Source organism: Haemaphysalis longicornis, unplaced genomic scaffold (genome assembly GCF_048455015.1).
Source record: "Haemaphysalis longicornis isolate Haplotype H1 unplaced genomic scaffold, Haemaphysalis longicornis Haplotype H1 scaffold_3, whole genome shotgun sequence".
NCBI lineage: Eukaryota > Metazoa > Arthropoda > Arachnida > Ixodida > Ixodidae > Haemaphysalis > Haemaphysalis longicornis.
In genome coordinates, this window is record NW_027526335.1 from 14,050,541 (window position 1) to 14,072,884 (window position 22,344).

The 22,344-nt window shown below is 48.2% G+C and overlaps 1 protein-coding gene across 3 annotated transcripts in view; it reads left to right on the forward strand.

The window, feature by feature from the left end:
• Positions 1-22,344, forward strand: part of LOC144173993 (uncharacterized) — a 418,670-nt gene that overhangs the window by 381,024 nt on the left and 15,302 nt on the right. Inside the window, exons 1-2 of one of the 3 annotated variants that reach the window (XM_077702389.1) lie at positions 19,067-19,403; positions 19,511-21,080. The exons of 1 other annotated variant lie outside the window; for it this stretch is intronic. In XM_077702389.1, the coding sequence (XP_077558515.1) occupies positions 19,524-20,960 (1,437 nt within the window). In that variant the 5' untranslated portion in view covers positions 19,067-19,403; positions 19,511-19,523 and the 3' untranslated portion in view covers positions 20,961-21,080. Of the gene's footprint in view, positions 1-19,066; positions 19,404-19,510; positions 21,081-22,344 lie in introns of those variants that run through there. One more of the 3 variants, XM_077702388.1, reaches the window with a different exon arrangement.

Genomic DNA, 22,344 nt, shown 5'->3' on the forward strand with positions numbered 1-22,344 from the left:
CGAAGAATGCCAAGACAATGAAAGAAAAAAAAACTTTTTCGCACGTTTTTTTTACGTTATTTGGTGGGCATAGAGCAGCAATTCTTGGCTGAGGTACATTGCGATAACCTAATATCAGTACTAGGTGTGTTGTTTGGATGCGTCCTGTAAGCACTTATGATTTCGAATAAAAGTTTAAAAAGTGGTGCAGCGTTTATTTAATGAGGCACCGGCTTATGCTTGTGCGAAATACTCGTTCGAGAAATATTCACAGGTTACTTTAATGAAACGGCATGCGTTGCCACACGGCGACAATTGTATTTTGCTTAAAGAATCATTAATTTACACAAGCGCAACACGGACTTCGAGGGATGATGCACAAATCAAAGACCATGGTGTCACTTCCCGCTTTTTCTTATTTCCCCTGACAAAGGAAAAGCGATATTTTGTTATGAAGTAAATTCACCGACACTTCGCAAACACGTTGCAAATGCTTTTTTTTTTTTTCATTCAAGAGAAGCGTAACTTCAGTTATGCAAGTACTTAGTTTTAAATGGGGCCTTTCTAGAAAAAGAGAGTGTCATACCTCTGAATATTGAATCCTTTGTATGCCTTCCCAAGTAAAATAGTATTTAGAAGTCTTAGGTTTAATAAGAAACCACGGAAGGCAGGTTATTACGCTCCCGAAAAAAAACCGTGCCACATCATGGAGAGTACCTTCAAAGCCAATGCACATCGAGGCGGAGTCGGCCACACAATGGTTCTTTCGTTTCTCCGTTCGATTTGAAGTGGCGTTTACGTTCGAAGTCGTTTCTATTGCGAAGGGAAATAAATTGGCTTTTTTCCAGATCCCTCATCAGTTCCTGCATTTTCCTTCGTCAGAAGCGCAAGAGGTGAATAGGGAAGTAGGGGCACTTGGAGCTAACAAAAACCGGGAAAGGGAACAAAAAAGAAGGAATGCGGGAGAAGCAATTCAGGTTCTTCAACAGACTGAGGGAATGAAAATTAAGGTGCGAGCAGTGCACTATACGGCCGGCCTTCCTGATACGCCTTAGACTAGAGGATGAACTTCCATAGCACGATCGTGACGTGCTGTCCGCAAGGACGGTAAGTCAACATTGTTGAGGGAGGAACGGCGGCAAATGAAACGACAAACTGGGATGGAAGGGAACAGGTGGAGCGAGAAGGACGAGAACCCAATTCTGATGTTTTTTTTCGAAGAATTCCAGCGTCGTCAACCACCGCCATCGGCAGTCAAGAGAAAGACTGAGCGCAGCAAAGGTGATCGGGCGACAAACAGAAAAACCCATGCGAATGGCACGCTGCGAACAAAAACATGCATAGATGGCGGCAAGAACAATGCATAAAAAAGATACGCCTTTCTCAATCTGCTACCTGTACGAAGAAGTACAGCAGGGGGAAATATCGCGCACAAAGAAATAAGGGGTGGGGGGGAGATAGAGAGAAAAATTATGTTGCTGGAACAGTAGTCACGCCAGAGGTCAAACTCTGGACAAAGCAGTTAATAGAGGTGTTTTCTCTTCCTGTCAAGCTCGTAGACCAACGAGAGAGCTCTGTTAGCGGTGGCTGTATATTTGGGACCACTCGTAACGAAGTGTCGCGAATGTTTTTTTAAGATCTGCGCCGACAGCCTTTGTTTCAGAAGAATATGTTGTTGGGGAAGTCGGTGCTCAGCTCTGTAGAAGTACATCAGAGCGCAAAGGTGTAGGAAGACTTAGAAAACACACGGAACAAGCGCTAACTATCACGACTTTATTTGATGGATAACACGGATACATATATCCCGCGAATACCCTCAGTCGAAAAAGAGAATATAACTACCAATGACAGCCGGTGTGCACAAAACACGAGAAAATACTTTGAAACGACAGTTGCGAATAAAAAAACATTTAAAGCAATGTACTAAACACAGGCCGCTCTAATCGACTACACGTAGGGGAAATCGGCGAAGGCGGAGTAAGTTTCTGCAAAATAATATTTGACACTTCCCGGAAATGCATGTATACGGCTACAAAGGAAAACTGCACAGCATTCCTTTGTAGCTGTAAGGCTGCATTTCAGGTGTGTGACAATTTTTTCCATATAAAACCCACTCGGCGTTGCGCAACTTAACCATACAGGGCAGGAAATTTGGAAACTATTTTTGGGTTGGCATTGAATATACGACATCAAATAAAGGTACTTTTCATCATTTATCTGGTCGCTTTCTTGTTCCGCCTGAAGAAAACAAACTCCTCCACGAAATCAAATAAACGCCAACCCAGGAACAAGCTTTCGTTGGGCTATCTTCAAAAGGCTAGTGAAACATACCCCGGTGTTTTCACGTTTCTATTTTTGTCCCTTCTAGCAAACCTTCGAGAAAATATTGCGCAGTTCTTGCCCGGCTTGTGCTACCGGGCGCTAATCAATAAATGCTCTTGCGATCTAATTAACCGATAAGTCATCACAACGATGTTGCGTCCCGGGCAACCGCAAGTGGAGGAGAATGAAACCGGACGCTAGATGGTTGGCTTGGAGCCCTCGCTATCATTAGGGAGGGGAGCCATGTTTTTCCGATCGGGCTGAGGCCGGGCGAGACATTAAGTAAGCCGCCGCGGGTAATAAAGAGCATATACCACGAAGCACTGCCAATCTGAAAGAAGCACCGTATTACCACCCTCGCCACCTGGCATGCTGCTGGGCAGGCGTAATTTATTTTCTTTCGCAGTCACCAAAGCAGAAGTAGAAAAGGGATGGGGAATGATAAGGGATGGCCGGGACTTAACGACCGGGGAAGTATGCCTCCCCCTCAAGTCTGCCAGGAAAGCTGGAGCGCGCAGCTGGCGGCTCTCCGGTGGAAGGTGGTCTGTGTACAATCCACGGTAATGCTGGTTGTGGGAGATGCATTTGCATGTTTGGCTAAGCGAAGGGGTTTAGTTTTCATGAGAAACTGCTAATTAGTGCGCCCACAGCGGTAACGAAAATGGTGAGGCAATAACCCGTCTGCTATCAACTTGGCTATACTTCCCCGCTGTACAGAACGCTGGCCGGCGTGTATCTCTTGCATTGTCCCTGCTTGATTTAAAAATGACACGAATGGCAAGCCTGCTGAGATAGGGAAAAAATTTCAGTGTGATTATAAATATCTTGTCCATTGTTATGTGCTCCAGCGTAGCTCGTGATTGCTCGGAATCATCCTTTGGCCCATTTAATTATGCGGAAAAGCGGCAATGGCGAGGCATTCTGTGCATGCACGCATAAAACTAGCAAGCCTTCTGGAACAAAGTTGGGTAGTTGTATCCCTGGAGTCGGTACGACTCCGAAGTAATACCGGGTTTGATGATGGCAGGCGTGGAATAAGAACGGAATCTTGCACCGAGTCGAGTGGGAACTTACGGTCTGCCCGAAGCGGTATCACGTGGTGCGGCAAGACCCATGAGCCAATTAACTTCTGAGGACGTGGATGGCGATTCGAACCTGCAAACGTCTGAGAGGGAGGATCGCATGCTCCTCCCAGCCATACAGTGGCTGCGGCATGTGGTTCCTTCCGATTAACAAACTCGGGAAAGGGTATCTCCAAGCTTTAAAACGTTTCTGAGTCGCACCGTGCATGTTAAAGGTGCCGGAAAGTGCGGACAAAAGTTGGGCTATGTAGATGAATTACAGTTAGAAAAATATATTTGCAAAACTGAAGTTATTACAATTACTTTTTATGGTTTTATGCGCCTCAGCTACACCTGCACGATGAGGCGTGCGGTGATGAAGGGCTGCGGAAAAAATTTGACCACCCAGGAATTTTTAACGAGTGCTGAAATCTCGACACTCGCGCGTTTTTGTTTCTCGCTCAATCAGAAGGTTTGCCGCCGCATCCGGGTTCGATACCGCGTCCATGAGCTTCGAAGCACAACGCTTTAGGCACAAATGTAAAACTCACGTATGCGACAGTTAGAACATGTCAAAAATACAAAATCAAATATCGCAGCGCCATACTATTTTTGCTTTCAGAATATATATATTTTTTCAAATGACAGAAAGTTCATCCAGTTAAATGGATCAGTCAGGCTGCTGCCTTACTGAGGAGTAAAAAGCTTGCTTTAGTTATCCCTTACAGTCGTGTCTTTATTTTGGATTGGAAGGGCAGTGAAAAGATTTTTGCCAGCAAAAGCCAAAGCAATAGTCCCTTTTATCTGTCAACTAATGTATACAGTACGTCGGTCAGATGTGAAAGTCACGAGAATATTTCGCAGTCGCTTACGCCAACGTTGTGACGACTAGATTTAGCTTGCACTTACGTTTTTATACTTCTACTAGGTGATGCCACTACATACGGTCGGCCGGCTGGTTCCACGTTTGGTCATGTCGGTTGGTGACATGCATTTTCACGCCTTGAAAAAAAAAATACGAGTTACCTAAGCTTGCTTTCGTGATGTTACATTGCCTAACTATCCCTTCTCGCTGAGTCAAGTCGCCAAGTGGTACCACCAATTTAAGTGTCGCGGAGTTTTTTTTGTTTTTCTGCTTAATTGCTGCGTATATGACGTCCCAAAACACGCAAGGCGACAAGCCGGCCATATTTTTAGCTTATAGCTGATGTTTCGGCTGTCATCTGGATGATTTGGCCGCTGACTATGCTGTAGATGTTTCCTCCATTGCTGTTGCCGCTGTTCCGCACCTATAGTACGAAGCCGGGCTTGCGCTATCTGCGACCTCCAAACAGTAAACCGCCCGCGGCACTGGAACCAAATTAGAGTCCCTCTATATTACCCCCGCAATAAGCGATATAGAGCTTTATATTGCAGCTATATGGAGGAACTCTTCACGAAGCTTGTGCACAGAGCCATCTAATGAATCAGTCGCCGAACATAATTTTGCCCACAGGTTCCGACCACGAAGTTTGGTTGCGCACATCAGAGGACGCCGCGTTCATTTCCAGCTGAGCCATGGAACTTGTGAGAGGTGCTAATGCATTAAGATGGGAGGAAAACGGAAGGAATAAATGCCAGCTTTATTCGTTTGAAAGCTCTGACTTGTGCTGTATTCGCAGGAAGAGGGAATTTTCCCCCTATAACGCCTGCTGAATAGGAAAGGTCTATGAACCCAGTCTTGCCGGGGGCAGGGAAGAGAGTGAGTCCCACTGAGTCTGGACGTGGAGCGCGGAGTCGCAGAACCGCGCTAGACTGCGTGATATCGGCTAGCGACTAAGGCAGCAAGTGTTGCAACAGTATCCAAGGAAGACCGAAAAAGGCGAAGCAGGGGATGCCGAAGCGAGCCGAAACCCGGAGAGAGCCAGAACATTAAGGAGGTAAAAAACAAGCGACTGCGAGAGTGAGAGCGACACAACCGCAGCTGGAACCACCCGATGTCGAATCATTCACTTGCGAGAAATAAAACACAACAAACATCCCTGTTCGGCCACTGCAGTCTAAGTCACCTTCGCCCAAGCAGAGGAACCAAGTGAATAAAGGGGAATCGGAGTCTGTGTAATAGAGCCGAAACGAGACAATGCTCTCAGCCGCAGCAACAAGTCTCGACACGTTCACGGAGATGGCCGCGCTCTTGCGTGAAAGCAGACATCCACGTACGCCACCGCCTTTTACTTAGTGCCGGAGCGTCTCGATTTTAGTTGGTTCACGCGATGCTCGGAATGAGATTTATGTCGCCTCGGATCGCAGTGAACCTTGCCACCCGACACCACCTTTGCCGCTAATTTTGTGCCGCGTCGTAATTGCGACCGACGTGAGCGCCAATGTGTGCCCGTGCTTGTCGACTTCTTCCTTTTCTTTCTTTACCTGGTACCGAAAGCACCTCCTCGGACTTTTCTTTTCGTGCTGTATGGTTCCGTAGAAAGAAGGAGAGGGGCGCCCATGTGAGTAAGGCTTGCTGGAGTAGCTCGCCCGTTCCCTCTAAGGTAGAAGGTACGCTAGTTCGGTACGGGCGCAGGATACGGAAGAGACCATACAGTTGCATACAAATGTATAATAGCCGGGAAACCTGGCGCCAGTGTCTAGGCGAGCCAGGCTTGAGAGAGAGAGAGAGTGCCGTCATGTACCGCTGACAAGCTTTCCATCGAATTGCTTCGTTCGCCTCGAAATGAGCTCAGAATTTGTCGGTCTCGGCAAAAAAAAAAAAAAAAAAACACAATATTACTAGATTATCTAAAGTTGCTGTATCAATAGAATAATGGAGCTCCAAAGGATGTATTTGTCCGGAATTTTTTAGAAGTGTCATGTAATACGAACAAAAAACCTTCCTGTTTTGTGTCAGTTTTGTCATGTAGCGAGTCAACCTAAATATGAGCGGAACACTTCTAGCTGCTACGGCGGTTCCGACGAGGGCACGCGATTGCACTCAGATGTCCCTCGAATATAAGAATGAAACTGTATGAACCGAACAAGAAGACGTAACGGGGAGCGACTATGAATTAAAATGCATCATGAGCCTGTCGGACGGAGGAAACGTGGATAGTTGGGATGCGTTAATTTCTCTACGATTGATGTACATTTCGCTCGTGGTACGTTTGATGCACGTTGAGGTAACACGCTGGCCTCGCCGCAAATCATACATGCCTAAATACAAGAAAATAGGCCCCCTGATTGATTGGTTCAGCCATTATCGTCTAGCCGTAATAAGTGGTCTTAAAGGCTTGGAATCTCGAGAGTACATTCCTTTCGCGGAAGAGTGGGTTGTTAAAAACGTACCGTTATTTAAACTCATACACTAATGGGGGGGAGGGGGGGAACCACATGAGTTGACAAATTTCTCACTTTATTTCAGGTGTTTACGAATGTGGACTTAGTTTTTGCCTAAGTCTGAACAGCAAGTTTTGTGTTTTTTTTTTTCGAAATCGCGCTTTGGGTGGGTGAATTTTTAACAAGGCATGAATAAATTAACTATTAGGAAGCGGCAAACGTTGCAAAGTTATTCAGGAGTGAAGAAGCGAGGTTTATGCCAGGTGCAGGGCTGCGGAGCCAAAAATACGGTGGAAAGACAAGCGATAGTTAGAAAACGTTTGAAGCTCCAAGGAATTATTTATGGAGAGAAAACTCAAACCAAATATTAAGAGGGACATGCAGAAATGCAGAGGAGAGACAAAGAAAAAATAAAACGCCATAAAAGATCAAATGATACAGCTGGCCTCTCGTCACTGTCATGCTAAAAAAAACACCCAGGAAATAGGAATGAAAAATCGCGCTTGCTAACAATGCGACGTGTCCAAGCAGGAGAACTATAAAGCACTACAGTCACATAACCATAGAGCAAAGAAAACGAAGTAGGAGAGAAGAATGAGGTTGTGCGAGGACTAACCACGGAAAAAAAGAGGTTACTGCCGCGGGAAGACAGCGCGATAGCACGACTTCAAAAAAGCGCGACAAACCGAGACAGCGAATGCACAAGGCGTAAACAAGCTTGCAGCCGACAGCCACGTTCTCTTCCCAGTTCCAGAAGAACCCGAAACGACAGACACAGAGCAAGGAAGGGGAACGAGGGACGCGAGCTATAGCAAAGGCAATGCAACAACACGGACGAGTAAGTGCCTCCCTGTATTACACGCAGAAGCAAAACCGCGTCCAAGCACTGCAGCAACCAAGGCTGAGACAAAGGCAATAAACGATCTCCGTGGCCACAGGGCGAACAAGAAGTTATTCGACCACCCCCACTCCGACTGCCTTTACTCCTTGCCAGAGCTGCCCTCTGTAGCAATCCCCACGTAATTGTTTCGCCGTTCGGCGTACAATGGAGAGTAAATGCGGTACAAACAAGGGAAAGAGCATGTCCGCAGGGGAGCTACCCAAAAGGCTTGCACAGGATGGAAGTCATGGGGTGAACACTAGAAAAATTTGTGTGCGACAAACATTGCGGTGTATAGAAAAGATGCGAATTCGAACAAAAAAGAGAACACAATGGGGGGCCAGTGGCAAAAATGAAATCTCTGGGACGGCCGTTTGGTGTTTGGATAGCGCTGGTACAAAATCCTCTTCGGGGCATCGTAACAGAAATTGGAGGCATGGCTTCGCGCACAAAGAGCCGAGGCCGTGGGGAAAGAACAAGATGCCGGCGGGGTGCTTCGGAAGAAGCGTGGTGCAGGGACGGCCCAGTGGTGCGCGCACGCTTTTTGCAAGCGGCAGCGGAACGGGGCGCATGACAGATGCTGAACGCCTTTGGGAGCTGCCGTCGAGAGGTCTTGGTGGGCTCTGCGCCATCCATCTTCCGCCGCGTTCGCACGTATTGTCGCCTGGCACTCTGCTGGTGTCCTTCGTTGCAGAGAGAGAGACGGAGGGAGGAGGGCCCACCTCTGCTATACCCTCGGAGAGGGACGAGAGAGCAACAAGGTTTCGAGAGTTCACCCGCATGGTACCACTTCTTACGTGATCCCCCGTCTCGCACGGTGCCTTCATAACCACGCAACTTCATTTCTGTGTCCCACCTCTGCTCTTCTAGTGTTTGTTTGACTTGTACTTCAGCTTTTAGATGCGGAGCATCTCTTACTTGGGGGGATGTCACTTGTTCATGCCCCGTCCGCAACACCTCTGATGATGATTGTGGCAGGATGCCCCTAGGGATTGGCCAACCAAAAATTCCATCACGAGATAGCTTCGTGTTCAACCACCGTCGTCATCTTCACGTAGGGGAACCGCTGAAGAAGAAGATGGAGAAGAAGAAGACAAAGCTGTGAGGAGAAGGGCCTGTACGTTGCTCTCAGGCGGTGCAGCAACGTCAACAACATTTACCTCACCAACGCTGACGTAGACTACCAATTCTACCACAGAGACGACAACATCGACAAGAACATGATTGACGGGTTTCGTCACCTCCAGAACCACCGCCTACTCACAGTCACACAACAGTACTTGCGTGCCTTTGCCACCGCTGTGGACCCGGACGCGGAATTCCCTCTGGCGCTACTAAACACCAGATCACTCAACATAACGGCAACACAATGGAACCACAGGAAACCCCCATGATGCTTCGCATCCTCATCAGGGTTCCCCACGGGAAGATGGTGTAATTTGTTTACCTCACACCAGTCAGTTTTCGTTGGCCCAACCCTACCATGTGGTGGTATCTTTAAGGTGAGCTTCAGACCGGAACTGGAAATGTTTCCTTGTAGCAAGGACTTTATCTCTCCCATTCAAATCAGTGTCAGTTTCCCCTGTATAGGGTCCCCTCACCAGTCCTTTTTACCAAATCACCAGGAGTTGGCTCTAGCGAAACAAAAGCTGGTGCCGTGGTTGCATTAAGACTTTTATAGTTTAACATTAACCCTTATTATAGGAACAGTCAATGCTAGTTATCTCGTATCATGATTTTACCGTAGGCAAGATGAAACTTCCTGTTCCTGAGGTCTCGAATTTATACTGTTTCATATTGTACTGTTATATACTGTTCCTGAGGTCTAGAGTTATGCTGTTACATTGTTCCTCTTCCTTAATTTTTTTCGCCTCAGCTTCGATTCATGGCTAGAGTAGGACGCTTTTGTAAAGGAAGTCGGTCATAATGTTAACCGGCCTCTTAGCCAAACGTTTTGTGTGCAGGGGGATTAGCGGGGAGACAGCAGGAAGACAGCGTTTACTCCGTTTTTTTTTTTGTGACTCAGAAGTCATGTACCGCATAATTTTACTATGCCTTGATTGTTGAGAGGGCGACGAGAAATAATAGAAGCTATTTATAAGATTAAGGGAATGAAAAAATAGTGCATATATTTACATATATAGTGCACGAATATATAGTGCATTTGTTTCATGGTAGCGCATACACTACCTTTACGACGAATGCATCGGCATGTCAGCGCAGTAACATTTGCTAACAAATTGTCCGCTAGATTCGGTAATTAAAAACCGACCGCCTTTATTCAACACAAAAGTAACACCCAGAAGTTTGAATAGCGTATTTTTTCTTGAGAGTTTTAACCGGAGAAATACGAAATAGCCACATATCTTACGTGATGAAAGAAATCTAGGAAGTACTGTAGCGGTAATTTATGCAAGAGGCTCAGTTAACACTGATGTATTGTTTGGCAGCTTGTCCAAGAAGATCAACAAAACATCTGAAAAACATTGAACCAAAGAACGTCACGTATATCCAATCCTACTAGTACGAACACCATAAACAGTGGTTGCTGAGGAATGTAACTTCAAGTGCAGGTAAAAGAAATATGAAATATAATTTGGGTGCTCCCTTCGAGGATTGTTGCCTGGGATTCTTTGAATGTTTTCCCTAAATGCTGGAGTGGATGTGTAAGTATGAATTTAGGGTTCCTTGCTCATTTCATTGCGCAGGCTACTTCCGCACATAGAGCGACACTGAAAGCCATGAAAATAAAATCTGTAGGCGTCTGTGTTACTATAACGACGGACATTTTCCCAGAGAACGCTGTACATAAACAGCCCCCTGCGGAAAAAAACAGTAGAATTGAATAGGCCCACAATGTAAGGTTAATTCAATCACCTGGTCCAGGCGGCGGGCTTTCTTCGCACGTGTGCACGGCTGCTTGTATGGCTCCCCTTTACCTGTTGAGGAACGCAATGTTTAGCGACAAAAGCGTTATGTAGGCGAGTTGGTGGAACATACTGAAGAAGCAATAGTGCAAAAGGTGGGACGAAGGAACATAGTACAACAGATGGGGCTACAAAACCGCAAGATGGAGGGCGTGTGTAGATTCCCGTCGTCCTGGCAGCGTGTCTATTCTGCCCGGTTTGTCCATTCTGCGGTGTCCTGATGCATAGGCGTGGGGTGGCGTTGAAACAGCCCGCGACAATATAGCCCGAGACAAAAGGGCATGCCAGGTCGTATTTTGTCCCAAGCGCTCACGCCTTATTTATTCCCAAACAAGGTCCTAGACCGCCAAAGCGGCTGTGAGGACGTGTATAGGCTTCCGGGCGTGCAAAACGTCAAATATACTCGTGTAAAGCAGCATCCGGGCTGTGGCAGGCAAGCAATATTCTGCCGTGACCAGCCGGACGGAACAGTGAGCCGGATCCAGCGAAGCACGTGCACATTTACTCGACCTGAAACGCGCTCGCCTGACAAGTGGCGGTCAGATGCAACCCCCACACCCCGCCAAGGAACTTTGTTGTTTTTTTATTGTATTGTGTGTTCTTTTATTTCCAATCATTTTTTCTTACTTCTCATACTGGCGTCAAAAGCATGACTGCTTTTTCTGTCCTTCGATTGCAGTGAGAATTGTCTGTAAAGGATGCTCCACCACATAAAGAGTGTTATAGAGGTGAAACAACCTTCAAAAAGTAACCGCATGGGGCAATTTTGGCGAGCAATGCAAAAAGCGCAACTCAATACAAACTCATAACAATTGACGCACAATAAGCACCCGGTGTTGAGACCTGACCTGTTACCCCAGAGATAATACACGCCGGGAAGAATGTGCGAGCGAGAAAAAAATCTGCAGAAATTCAAAGAATTGTCAAAATTTGATCCAAACAGTTATCGCCGTTTACGCCAGATTAACGCTAAAATGTGTTACGTTCGCCAAATCTGCTTTTGTGTAAATTGTTCACTGCGTTTTCTATTTATCCTGTTTTTTTTTTTAAATACTGTTCTACCAATTGTCTCCATTTACGCAATAATAGCGATTAAAAGTGTTACTTCTTCAAAATCTGCATTTTTCTCTAAAAGCATTGCGTTACACAGTCCGCCACTGTCGCTATATTTTTTCTCTTTTTCTATTTCTTTGTTTTTTATAATCCTGTCGGAGTAGTTTTCTGCATTTACGCCATTATAACGATTAACAAATTATAACAAATCTGCATTCTTGTGGAAATGCAGGGTGTTACACGGTTCTGGCTTTTGGGGTATTCGAAAAGATGGCTACGCCTAAAAAATCAAGGCCTCTTTCTTAAAAGAACGGTGGCTCAATCGCGAAGCTTTCCGCTACAGCAAGCACCTCCATTAATGGCCCGGTCACAGGCGCCGCCGTCGGGTCCAAGCTGGGCGGCTCGACCACCGACCCCCAGAGCAGCAACTGTCGGGCCACAGAATGCATCTCTCTCTCTCTCTCTCTCTCTCTCTCTCTCTCTCTCTCTCTCTCTCTCTCTCTCTCTCTCTCTCTCTCTCTCTCTCTCTCTCTCTCTCTCTCTCTCTCTCTCTCTCTCTCTCTCTCTCTCTCTCTCTCGCTCGCTCGCTCTCGCTGTCATGCAACCTGAGTCAAAGTCGAAATCCAAAATCCAAACTGCATCGGCCGCATCGGAGTGCTCCAATCTAATACACTTCGGCTACCTAACGCGAGAACCCCGGTTCAATTCCGACCACGGGAAGTGATTTGTTCTTGAGGCGGTTGCTGTGCCTTCGCTTATCACCATCATCGTTCTGTGAAACCGTTGTGTAAAGTTGGTTTGCCCGCAGTGCGCTTTACTCAGACGCCAACGCCATCAGTGAGGAATAGAATTATTCGCCTAAATATATTTAATCAGCAGAAGAGGTTAGTGGGGCCGATTTCTCAGTTCGCTACTCCAGAACTACGGCAAGGGCTATAAACCGGCTGGAATGCAACGAACCTTGGCCAACAGCGCCACCCACTGCAGAAGAAGAGCGCGGATGGCAGCGGATAAAACAGAAAGCTGCTCGGCCGCGTCACGAATGCGAGCCTCGCCTAACGAGCCGGCGGAAGCGGCGGTGGCCAGCAGGCACGCGTCTTGGCCCCGGTCTCGGGCCTGGCTTTTCTCAGCAACGAGTCCCTCTCATGCTTCTCTGCGTGGCTGTATTCATCGGTGGTTTCCGGGTGGTACAGCCTTTGCTCGATAGCCTTCGTTACGACGAAAGGCTGTCCCATTCATTGATTTGGGCGTTCGCAGCTACTAATGATCCCGCTCTGAAAACAGACATAACGAAGCTGCCTCCGGACGCATTGTTGATCTCTATCCTGTTTTTTGCCAGCAAGTTTCCAGATCGACGACGCGGTGCCGCTGTAGATGCGCAAAGGTAGTGTTTCCCATTGCCGAAGTTAAATCCGAAGGCTTGGTTTCGGTTGTTTAGTTCCACTCCAACCAACGAAAACGTAACATCGCCGATATACCGTTTCATATCCGATAATGGAAGGAAAACCGCGCGCCACAAATCTGAAACCACTGCACAACTCTGTTCCGTAATGAACTACGTCGGGCGCTTTCGAGCCTTCCGCATTCGGTAGATAAATGGCGTTAGAACACGGGGGCCGGGTTGCGGGTGATATTCGGGAGAGATCACCTCCTTTCGTTTAAACCGGAGCTTTCCATGTCTAACTGATGTCTCCGTGAGCGCCTAAAGCGCACTGCAGGAAAGCCAACTTTCTGAGATGGTGATGTTGACTGTGGAGGCGCCCCATAAAAAAAAAAAAAAAACGCTTCTTGCGCTTGGAAAAAACCTGGGTTCTCGCGTTATGAACCGACGTATATCCGATTACGCCATCACGACACGGTCGAAGCAGTTAGGATTCGGGGAGGGTTTCATAGACGCGCATAATTAGGCAGAAAAATCGTGCATTCCTCCGTCTAACGACACGAAACTTGAACGGGAAGCTTCCTTCGTGCGAAACCAAGGGCCGAATGTTCAAAGTCAAAGCTACATGTATCAAAAGCCCAAACTTCGTGCGAGTCGAAGTCAATGATCAACGAGCCACAGTTCAAACTTAGGTGACACCTAACTAAACCCTCACGACAAAGCTTCACGTTCAACAATCGCCGTCGTTAGAAGCAGGTGTTCACCATGTTTAGTTCTCGAGTGCCTAGTTCCCCGGTGCCGCTAGCGTTTTGAGCAGCCCTGGCCGCCTCTCACGCGTTGCGAGTCAGATTGAGCGCGGTAGTACATACACTCTCGCAGCGACGAGAGAGAGAGAAAGGGTTTATTAAAATGAAAATATTTACAAGGAGAAGTTTTACCTCGCAACAGAGGACACAGGTCTCGCCGGGGAAAAAGTGGTTCGAAAAAAAAAAGTGAAAGGGCAATGGAAAATTAAATAAGATAACAGGTTTTAAAAGGCTATGCACAGACTTTATACATACACACTTGGTGCGCACACGCGCCAAGAGTGGGGGAGGGGGGGTATACGAAAGGGAAGGTCTGTTTTTTTTTTTTTTAGCGTGGGTGTGTCGTAGCGCACCCTCCAGGGAGTACGCACGCATGAAGTTTGAGGGAAAAGGAAGAAATGAACGTCAAGTACGAAAAACACGCACGCGAACCACGCCGGGACTCCCCATGCCGCCGCCGTGCCGTCAACACTGATGACGCGACGTCAATACCGGCCGGATCTCCCGACAACCTTGCAACAGGTCCATTGATGGTGTGGTTTGGTGATGCCGAGTGGGCGGAATCGAAATCAGCGTTGTCATAAACCCAGGCCAGCCCTTTGCGTGTCTTCGTTGCCAGACATAGAGGGACGCGTAAAATGACAAATAATTGCGTAACACAGTTCAGAGACAATCTAATATACCCGTGAGATAGACCTCCAGATAAACACCATGCCCCCTTTTTCAGCTTCTCTGGTCAACCATCTATACCGGGTGTAAAGGCCGAAAATCTTTGTTATGGGCTGGATTACGTAGGGCCAAGCTGTTTTTCGCTGGATTATTGGACACTACATTAAAAGCGATTTATCGGTTAATAGAGTATTTTAGTAAAGCGTAACTCTGCAGTTTACTTTGCACAACGCTACAGGGTTTGGGGGGGGCACGCGCCCCTTGCTACTCTTGGAAAAAAATTGCGAATGTCATTGTTGCTCGAGTGCCCCTCGCGTGGTCGTGCAACCTTTCGCGGCTTGCGCTACGACGTGACATAGCTATATAAACGGCTCATCTGGAAGATGGGATTCGGTGCGCTTCAAGAGAGCAACAGTGCTTTGTGCAAGCGACGTCGAAATTTTCATGACGGCACTACTACTAGCGGTCACTACTCAGGGGGCGCGACGATGGTGATGATCATAATTAGTGGCTGTCTCTTTTAATCGGGACGTCGAGTGTCAGCAACCACCTTACCTGTTTTATTCTACTTATTGCCCTACACTTAGCTAACCGAATAGACTTGCCTCACTTCCCCCCTCCCCCCAGCTTCCCCACTGTTTTAAACTCCCATCGCTCCCTCCCTTATTTCCCTACTCCCGCCGTACTAAATTCTCATCCCTATGATTACTCCCCCTGCGTACCCATCCCTATTTTTCTCCCCCACCACTTCATACGCTTCGTCGTTCCCTCTATGACGCTGAAGTTGAGGCTCTGCCTTACCCCGAATCCCAAAGCCTCCGCCCACGTCGTTTCCCCGTCGCCTCGCGGCGGTCGTATCTCTGTGCAGTCCCTGACAATAAGGTCCATGGTTTCCCGATCTCTGCAGCAGCATACGCGTTTCATCCTGCTGCCTGTAGGTACCCGTGTATGCCCGGATTTTCAGACACCCCGCCCGTGCTTCAAAGAGCAATGTGATGCCTCTCGCATCGCCGTAGAAACCTTCTGTCCTATCAGTGTCCAGGTTTTTTTTTTTTGTTCGCTTCGATTCTACGTGTCCAATTCGTCGTCTCTGCTGGCTTTACAGCGGAGCTGTAGGTCGTCTTTACGAAGATTCTTTTTGCTTCGGTTTCTTTGCTGTTCGCAAAGTTAGAGTCGTCTCAGCGGTTGTCACACAGTTTGTGGCCGGAGTGTTACAACAGTTACAGCAGCTTTCTGTAACCAACTCCGTCCGTACAGCCATGTATTAGCGCAATGTCAGCAGAGGTGGACGTCACGGCCAACGCTAGAGCAATCTCGCTGCAAAATGGCTGCACGTGAGGAAATCGGGTGCGTGTTGCTGATTGCGTTCGAACCAAACGGGCGAGTTAGAGCGGTCAGTGAGTTGGTAACGCGCCTTCCATGCGCAGTTGACATACTGCCATTAGAATATTTGTAATAAATCATATCGTATTATCACGTCTGTGAGAATTATGTAGAGTTTTTACCTTTCAAAACAGAAGCGGAACGCAGGCGTGTTTACGATTGATTCAGTGAATAAAATATCTGACGATACGCGGCTGCGTACACTAAGTAATAAATAAATAAATAAAATCCCTTGTGAGTGGTCGTCCACGAATACTCAGGATATCAAAGCGCAGGCGATGTTTAATGTACAGCACGAGTGTACGGGAAGCTGTACAGAACAATGCCAGGCTGCCCCGTCGGTTGTGACAGTCATTTACACAGCCGTGGCGTCGTTCCCACAACGTCTTTCGTACAGGGTTTTGATCTTTTTCTGCGCTACAACTTGTAATTATAGTTATATCCATTTGACACTTGCACCACACAACGTCGAATTGCACGCAGCACGAGTGTTTTCACCTGCTCTGAACTGCCGGTCGAGAGGTCCACCGACCAGACGTTGCAAAGCCGCGCAAGACGCGGCGCTGCAGTCGCAGGCGAACTTTACTGCCAGGTGCCTATACTACGTGCTACGACACCCGCATTTTTTATGCGCAATATAAGAAGCTAGAACCCACCGGATCTGTTTCTGGTGCTGACAGGTTCCGAAGCAGCGCCTGCGCACTGGGGGAACGCGACGTCACAGGTCGAACGCCCGCGAGCAGGCCTCGGCGAAAGGATGACGTCGCCATGAAAACAACACACAGACGCTGGCTGGCACTTTCGGTTAGAGGATTTTATGGCCGCCGTTTTTTAGAAATATTAATATTCCTTTATTATAATAAAATACTGACTACAGAGCAAAACAAGAACAAACAACAACAATTTGTCACGTTGTCGGCAGCGAATCTGTCGATAACAGCGTTGAGGCGACTCCAGAAAAAGCAACCAGAAACTGCACCACGTCATTGATGTTTTAGGTGATGTCGTGAGTCTTCCTACACGATGTTTCGCAAATCGTGGACACCCAGCGTAGCGCTTGGGCCATTAGTACGGAAGCCTTCGTTTGCTAAAGAAGCGAGGGTGTACCAGCTGAACACAAAGAAGCATATTGAGCACAGCAAGGCCTCTCAACGAAGCTCGTAAAATATCTCCAACCGAAATCGCAATGCTATCACAGACACCCCCCCCCCCCCCCTTCCGCTTTATCGGAATGGTCACCCAACAATCACCGCGCAACCACATTCCGCCAAGTGCTGAGTGCGCACGCGAAAGACGCTGGAGGTGGGTAGCAGCTGTTCGTGACGCCTACGTGTCCACTAGAGGATTAATGGTGGCTTCTCGCAGTGGTTAAGTAGTTGTAACATCCCTGTTGCAGACCCACCACTTCCAAACAGGGCGAATAAGATTTTCATATACAGCGAATTCCTGTTAAGGCGAACACAGTTAAGGGCAAATTCTCGCTTATGGCGAACAAAGTGCGAACGTTTGTTTGGTTTTCCTTGGACCCCATGCAAAAAAAAAAAATCCGCTTTCGACGAACAGCCTAGGACGGAAGGGAAAGAGCTTGAAAAACAAAACGAGGGTAAAGCCATCACTGCTCTCACCCGTAATCCCGCGGAGCCCGCGGCAGAGCAGAACAAAAAAAGCAAGGGTGACTTTTGTGGCCGTTCTGCTCTAGAGGAAAGAGGCGCAGAACTACGAGGACAAAAAAAAGCGACGACGGAGACTGCCTGTTCGTGAACGTAGCAGCTCTCCTGACCAATGCCGTTCCTAAGCGGGAGCATGTGAGTTCACGTCGGTTCGCGTCGCGAGTCCCACCGCGTCATCCCCGAGAAAGCGAGGGGTTCCCTCTGTCTCTGCTGTGTTGTCACTTGTGGTAGCGGGTGTACGCTCTCCGTCACCACTTGGACTGAATAAAACCAGGCAAACCAGCACTCTATACAGTCTATACACTCTATATAAAACCAGCACTCAAAGACAGTCTTTTACCAAGTGGCGCACTCAAATAAATTACTTTTTTGTCTTGTTCCCCCCTTTCTGTGCTTATTTCATCCAACATTTGAAGCAAGATATTTCCATGCACTTAGGCCTGTTGCCGATTCTTTTCTGGCAGGGCTTTTGATAAGACAGACTTCTGATAAGACGAACAATTTATCATGGTGCTTTCGAGTTCATCTTAATAGGAGTTCACTGTATAATTCCTACAGCGTGGTTCTGATCCATATTTTTTTTCATTCGTAGGCTTCTAACACTCTGGGAAAAGCAACTAAAGATTTTCAGCAGCCTTATCATCAGAACAACCGCCCTGCAAAGTTTGGTTTCACTTTATCCAACTTCAGCGAGACGTCACTGATAGAACGTGTATTAGTGAAACGTTGCTTGAAAGCAACGCCGCGTGTCTGCATACCTTGCAGCAAATTGTTATTCCTGCAAAATTGACACAGCAGAAAATTCGGCCCGGCAGCCATTCTTGTCTACTCTAGTACCCTTCTGTTTCAGAAATCTCGCATTTACACTAACTGTGACATACAAAAAGCCTGGAAGCAGGAATGCGATAGAAGATCAGTGATCACGCCCATGTGTTTGTAGCTCAAAACGGAGAATGCCATCATCATGCCAGCACACAGGGAGTGACGCCACCATGAAGGGAGAGGGACGGGACAGACACTGCGCCATGTCTGTATAGTTTCTTTTTGTGTCGACGCCTTTTCCGCGGTTCTCATTGTCGTAGTAGTTACCTAGTTACCATTTGTGTATTCTTTGTCCCGCCCTGATCACGCGTACACCCTGTAGGCAGGTATGTACTATCGAGATAAATTGAAATGCGAGCAACGGGGCGCGTGTCTTTCAGTACATGCCGCGTATCCTGGCGACGGGACGCACATGCGCAGTGCGAACAAGTTAGCAGGGTTTGTTACCAACCTTGATATGGAAAGACCATCGTATTTCCATCATCCGTCGGACGCTCAGCACGAAATGAAAAATAAAGGAATATAGCTGCTTGCGCGCGCCGTTTTCACTCATCGCAGCAACAAAGTTAGATAACGCTTGCGTGAGCGGGTGCCGAACGCGGTGGGGAGAGAAACCAAAACGCTTCCACGCCGAGCGACGGTGTTTCTATATAAACGTTGGTCACAAACGCTCCTAACATGTTCGCACTGCGCATACGCAGCTCGTCGCCAGGCATGTACTGAAAGCCACGCGCTCCATTGTTCGTCCTTCAGTTTATCACGATACTACGTATAGCCCACAGGTCGGCGGCATTTAACAAGTTTGGATGTGTGCCTCCAATTCATTTAGGGAGGCAACACGCGGTTAAACGCAGAGACCTTAACACGCGCCAGCGCGCATGCAAACGCACAGATTGAAGATTGATAGAGGGAAATAGAGGCAACTGTATCAGCAATGTACGCCGAGAAAATCTAAAAAGTAAGCGAGAGAAGAAAAATAGGGCATCTTGTTGTCATTGCTATAAGCGTCCCCATGTCTGTGAAATCTGTGGTGTTGCTCTAGCGGATGACCAATGGGAGCGCACGAAGCAGCCCAGCCTGCTACCATAAAACGGGCCGTTGCAGCTCATCCCGAGCACTGACAGAAAGGCCGTCAAGCCAGCAGGTATGGTTCCTTTGCTCCAGGAAACGGCGAATGCTATTGATTTAACCACGCTACGCGTTTGAAAGTGTCCTGCGCTAATGTTATCCTAAATTTCTTTCCTCTTGCAGGATTGCTGTTACCATGGCCCCTGCATCAGTATTTATGCTGGCGGTTTTTATGGTCACGGTGAAAGCCGAGACCCTGGCCCCTCGGACGTTCGGGTTCCATCACGGCCACGGCCATCATGGTCATCATGGCCATCACCACCACCACGCTCAAACCGTACATGCGCACGGTGGCCATGGCGCAGGAATCCCGACGCACGGGCACAACCACCACGCACTGTCGGCGCACGGACCACACGCCGGGCACGCACACCAAAATCCCGGCTACCATCATCAACAACATGGGGTTCCTGGCCAGCCACATGTCGTAGGCAGCAACGTTCATCCGCACACGCACCAGGGTCCTGCCCACCCTCATCAGCACCATGTCCTCCCTGGCCATCAACATCACGTCGGCAGTCTTGAGCATGTGCACGCACACCAAGGTCCTGCACACCCTCATCTGCAAGATGTCCTTATTGGCCATCAGCAACAGGTTGGTGGTAACCACCATGGACACAACCATTCCCATTCTTCTGGGTCTCCCGTCACTGCGGCTCCTGCTTCCAGCAGTGGGCGCCCCGCAACAATCTTGATTTGCCGCGTTGTAGAGGTTACTGCCACCCCTGCTGTTCCCGCCGCTTCGCAGTCGGGAGGAGGTTCCTTTGCTCACCACCACGTCTTCACCAACTTTTCTGCATCGCTGAAAGCAGTGGTTGGCAGGGTCACCCATCCTGTGGTGGCACTCCTGTACAACGCCTCCACTTGGCTCAACCGGACCACCCATGGCGGGCATGGCCACCATACTCATCAGCATTTCTCCGGTGTTCCAGTTGCAAGGATAGTGCACAACAAAATCATGGCTCTTCTCAACCGCCACAACCTTGTACCGGGTACTAGACCACCAGCAGTTTCCGACACCTTCACCCCCGGCGCACCGAACCACACCATAGCCAGCTCACTGGCTGCGTCTGAGCCAACCAGCCGCGGCAGTGACGCGGCAGCAACGCGCGCCATCACCTCAAGTGCGCTGTCGTCTACGACTTCACCCGCCCATTCCGCTAATCGAGAAATCACCCTCCCTTTTGGTGCGGTCACTCTCGGAAAGCCCAGTGCCGTATTTACCGATGTCTCAATGGCAACCCACCTTCCTTCACGCGTTATCGTATCGGTAAAGTCTGGTCAAGTGTTCACAACAGAAGCTTCCAACTCTCCTCTACCAGCTGCTAATGTTTCGACTCGGGCGACAACCCTTATCGAGCCTACTTACACTACTGGAGGTGTGACCTGGACTGTCACGGAAAACACTTCCCCAACGTCCGGCCAGCACCGGTCTAACGCCACACGGTTCGCCCCCACTTTGTTTGCGACTTCCACACGGCGCCTCGTCATGCCCACTGGACAGCCATCTGCGTCTACTCGTCCGGTGCCGAATATCATCAGGGACGTCACCCTTCGGCCTTTTCAGCGATGAGTGCTATTGGCTTAAGTTTAATAGTGTGCTGTTTTTGCATGCACTGAAGCATGCTCTTTTTGCAGGTATGATGACCAGTGTTTTGAGTTGGTGAAATAAACACGGGATTTTTAATTTTTAGTAGTTGTGGTTCTTCTGTGGTTAGTATCCGATTTTTGCGGTCTTGTTGCACAGTGCGGTACGCATGGCAGCCTTTCGTTCCTTGTCGATCTTTGGGGAAATGACACACCTAACAGTGGGAAACTAACCTGCCGGTCTCCAAAATAGTGCGTCCAGGCCTGGCATCGGCGTATAAAATTGTCCAAAATTTGTGCTCCGGCTCTCATTGAATGACCATTGTTGAGTTAATCTTCTGAATAACCAACTACAAATTTCTAATGGAACCATAATTCTTCGTTGCGCAGGAGATGTTTTAGTAAGTTTGAACATTGACGGGGTCGGTCTGGAATTTTTTGTTTCCGGTCTCGCACGAGTTTCGTAAATGTTTTAATCCCGTAGATAAAAAAAACAATCAGGTTTCCATATCAGAAGCTTTGGCTTTCGCTAGATCTCTTCTGCTTGGCGTATAAACAACACGTCACTAAGCCGCTTCTTGCATTTTAGTCATCCCATCCTAAGCTCGTGAACAGGTCGATTGTTACAACTTGCTTAGGAAATGCTTTAAATAAATCCTGTGTTCACTCTGTGCCAGATAGTTTTAGAAAGCAGATAAACATATTTCAGGTAGCGGGGCACCCTATGTAGCTGCTGTCATCCGAGCGTATATTAAATTAAATCAAGATAGGTAAATTAAAAGGTAAATTAAAAGAAACGCACAGGAGAGCCTACAAGCAGCAGAAGAAAGCAGAAGCGAATAATTAATTAACCGTGATTCCATACATGCATCGAATCGCGCATAATTTGAAAACCATAGGTAAACGTGCTAACTTGAAAGTGGTATTTTCTGCCCCTAATTAATTGTAAACCATGTGTTCAAGATTTAACAAAAAATTCCCCCACATTTCCCCGAAGGGGAGCATGAGGAAGTGCGAATGCACGGGTGATGCTATGAGGGGGAGTTTGTTGAAATTTGGTGGCATTTGCCCGTTAGTTACATTAACACCCCCGCGTGATCACGTTCGGGCCGCGACAGCCTCGCCTTTAAACCCTCGCGCAGCGCGACGGCAGGCGAACGAAGCGGGAGAGAAGGCGAGAGCGCGCAATGGCAGGCGAGTGAAAGGGGAGAGGAGGCGAGAACGCGCAACGGCAGGCGAGCGAAGGGGGAGAGGGAGGCGAGAACGCGCAAACGGCAGGCGAGCGAAGGGGAGACGGAGGCGAGAGCGCGCAAACGGCAGGCGAGCGAAGGGGAGAGGAGGCGACGTCACGGCGAGCGGAAGGGGAGAGG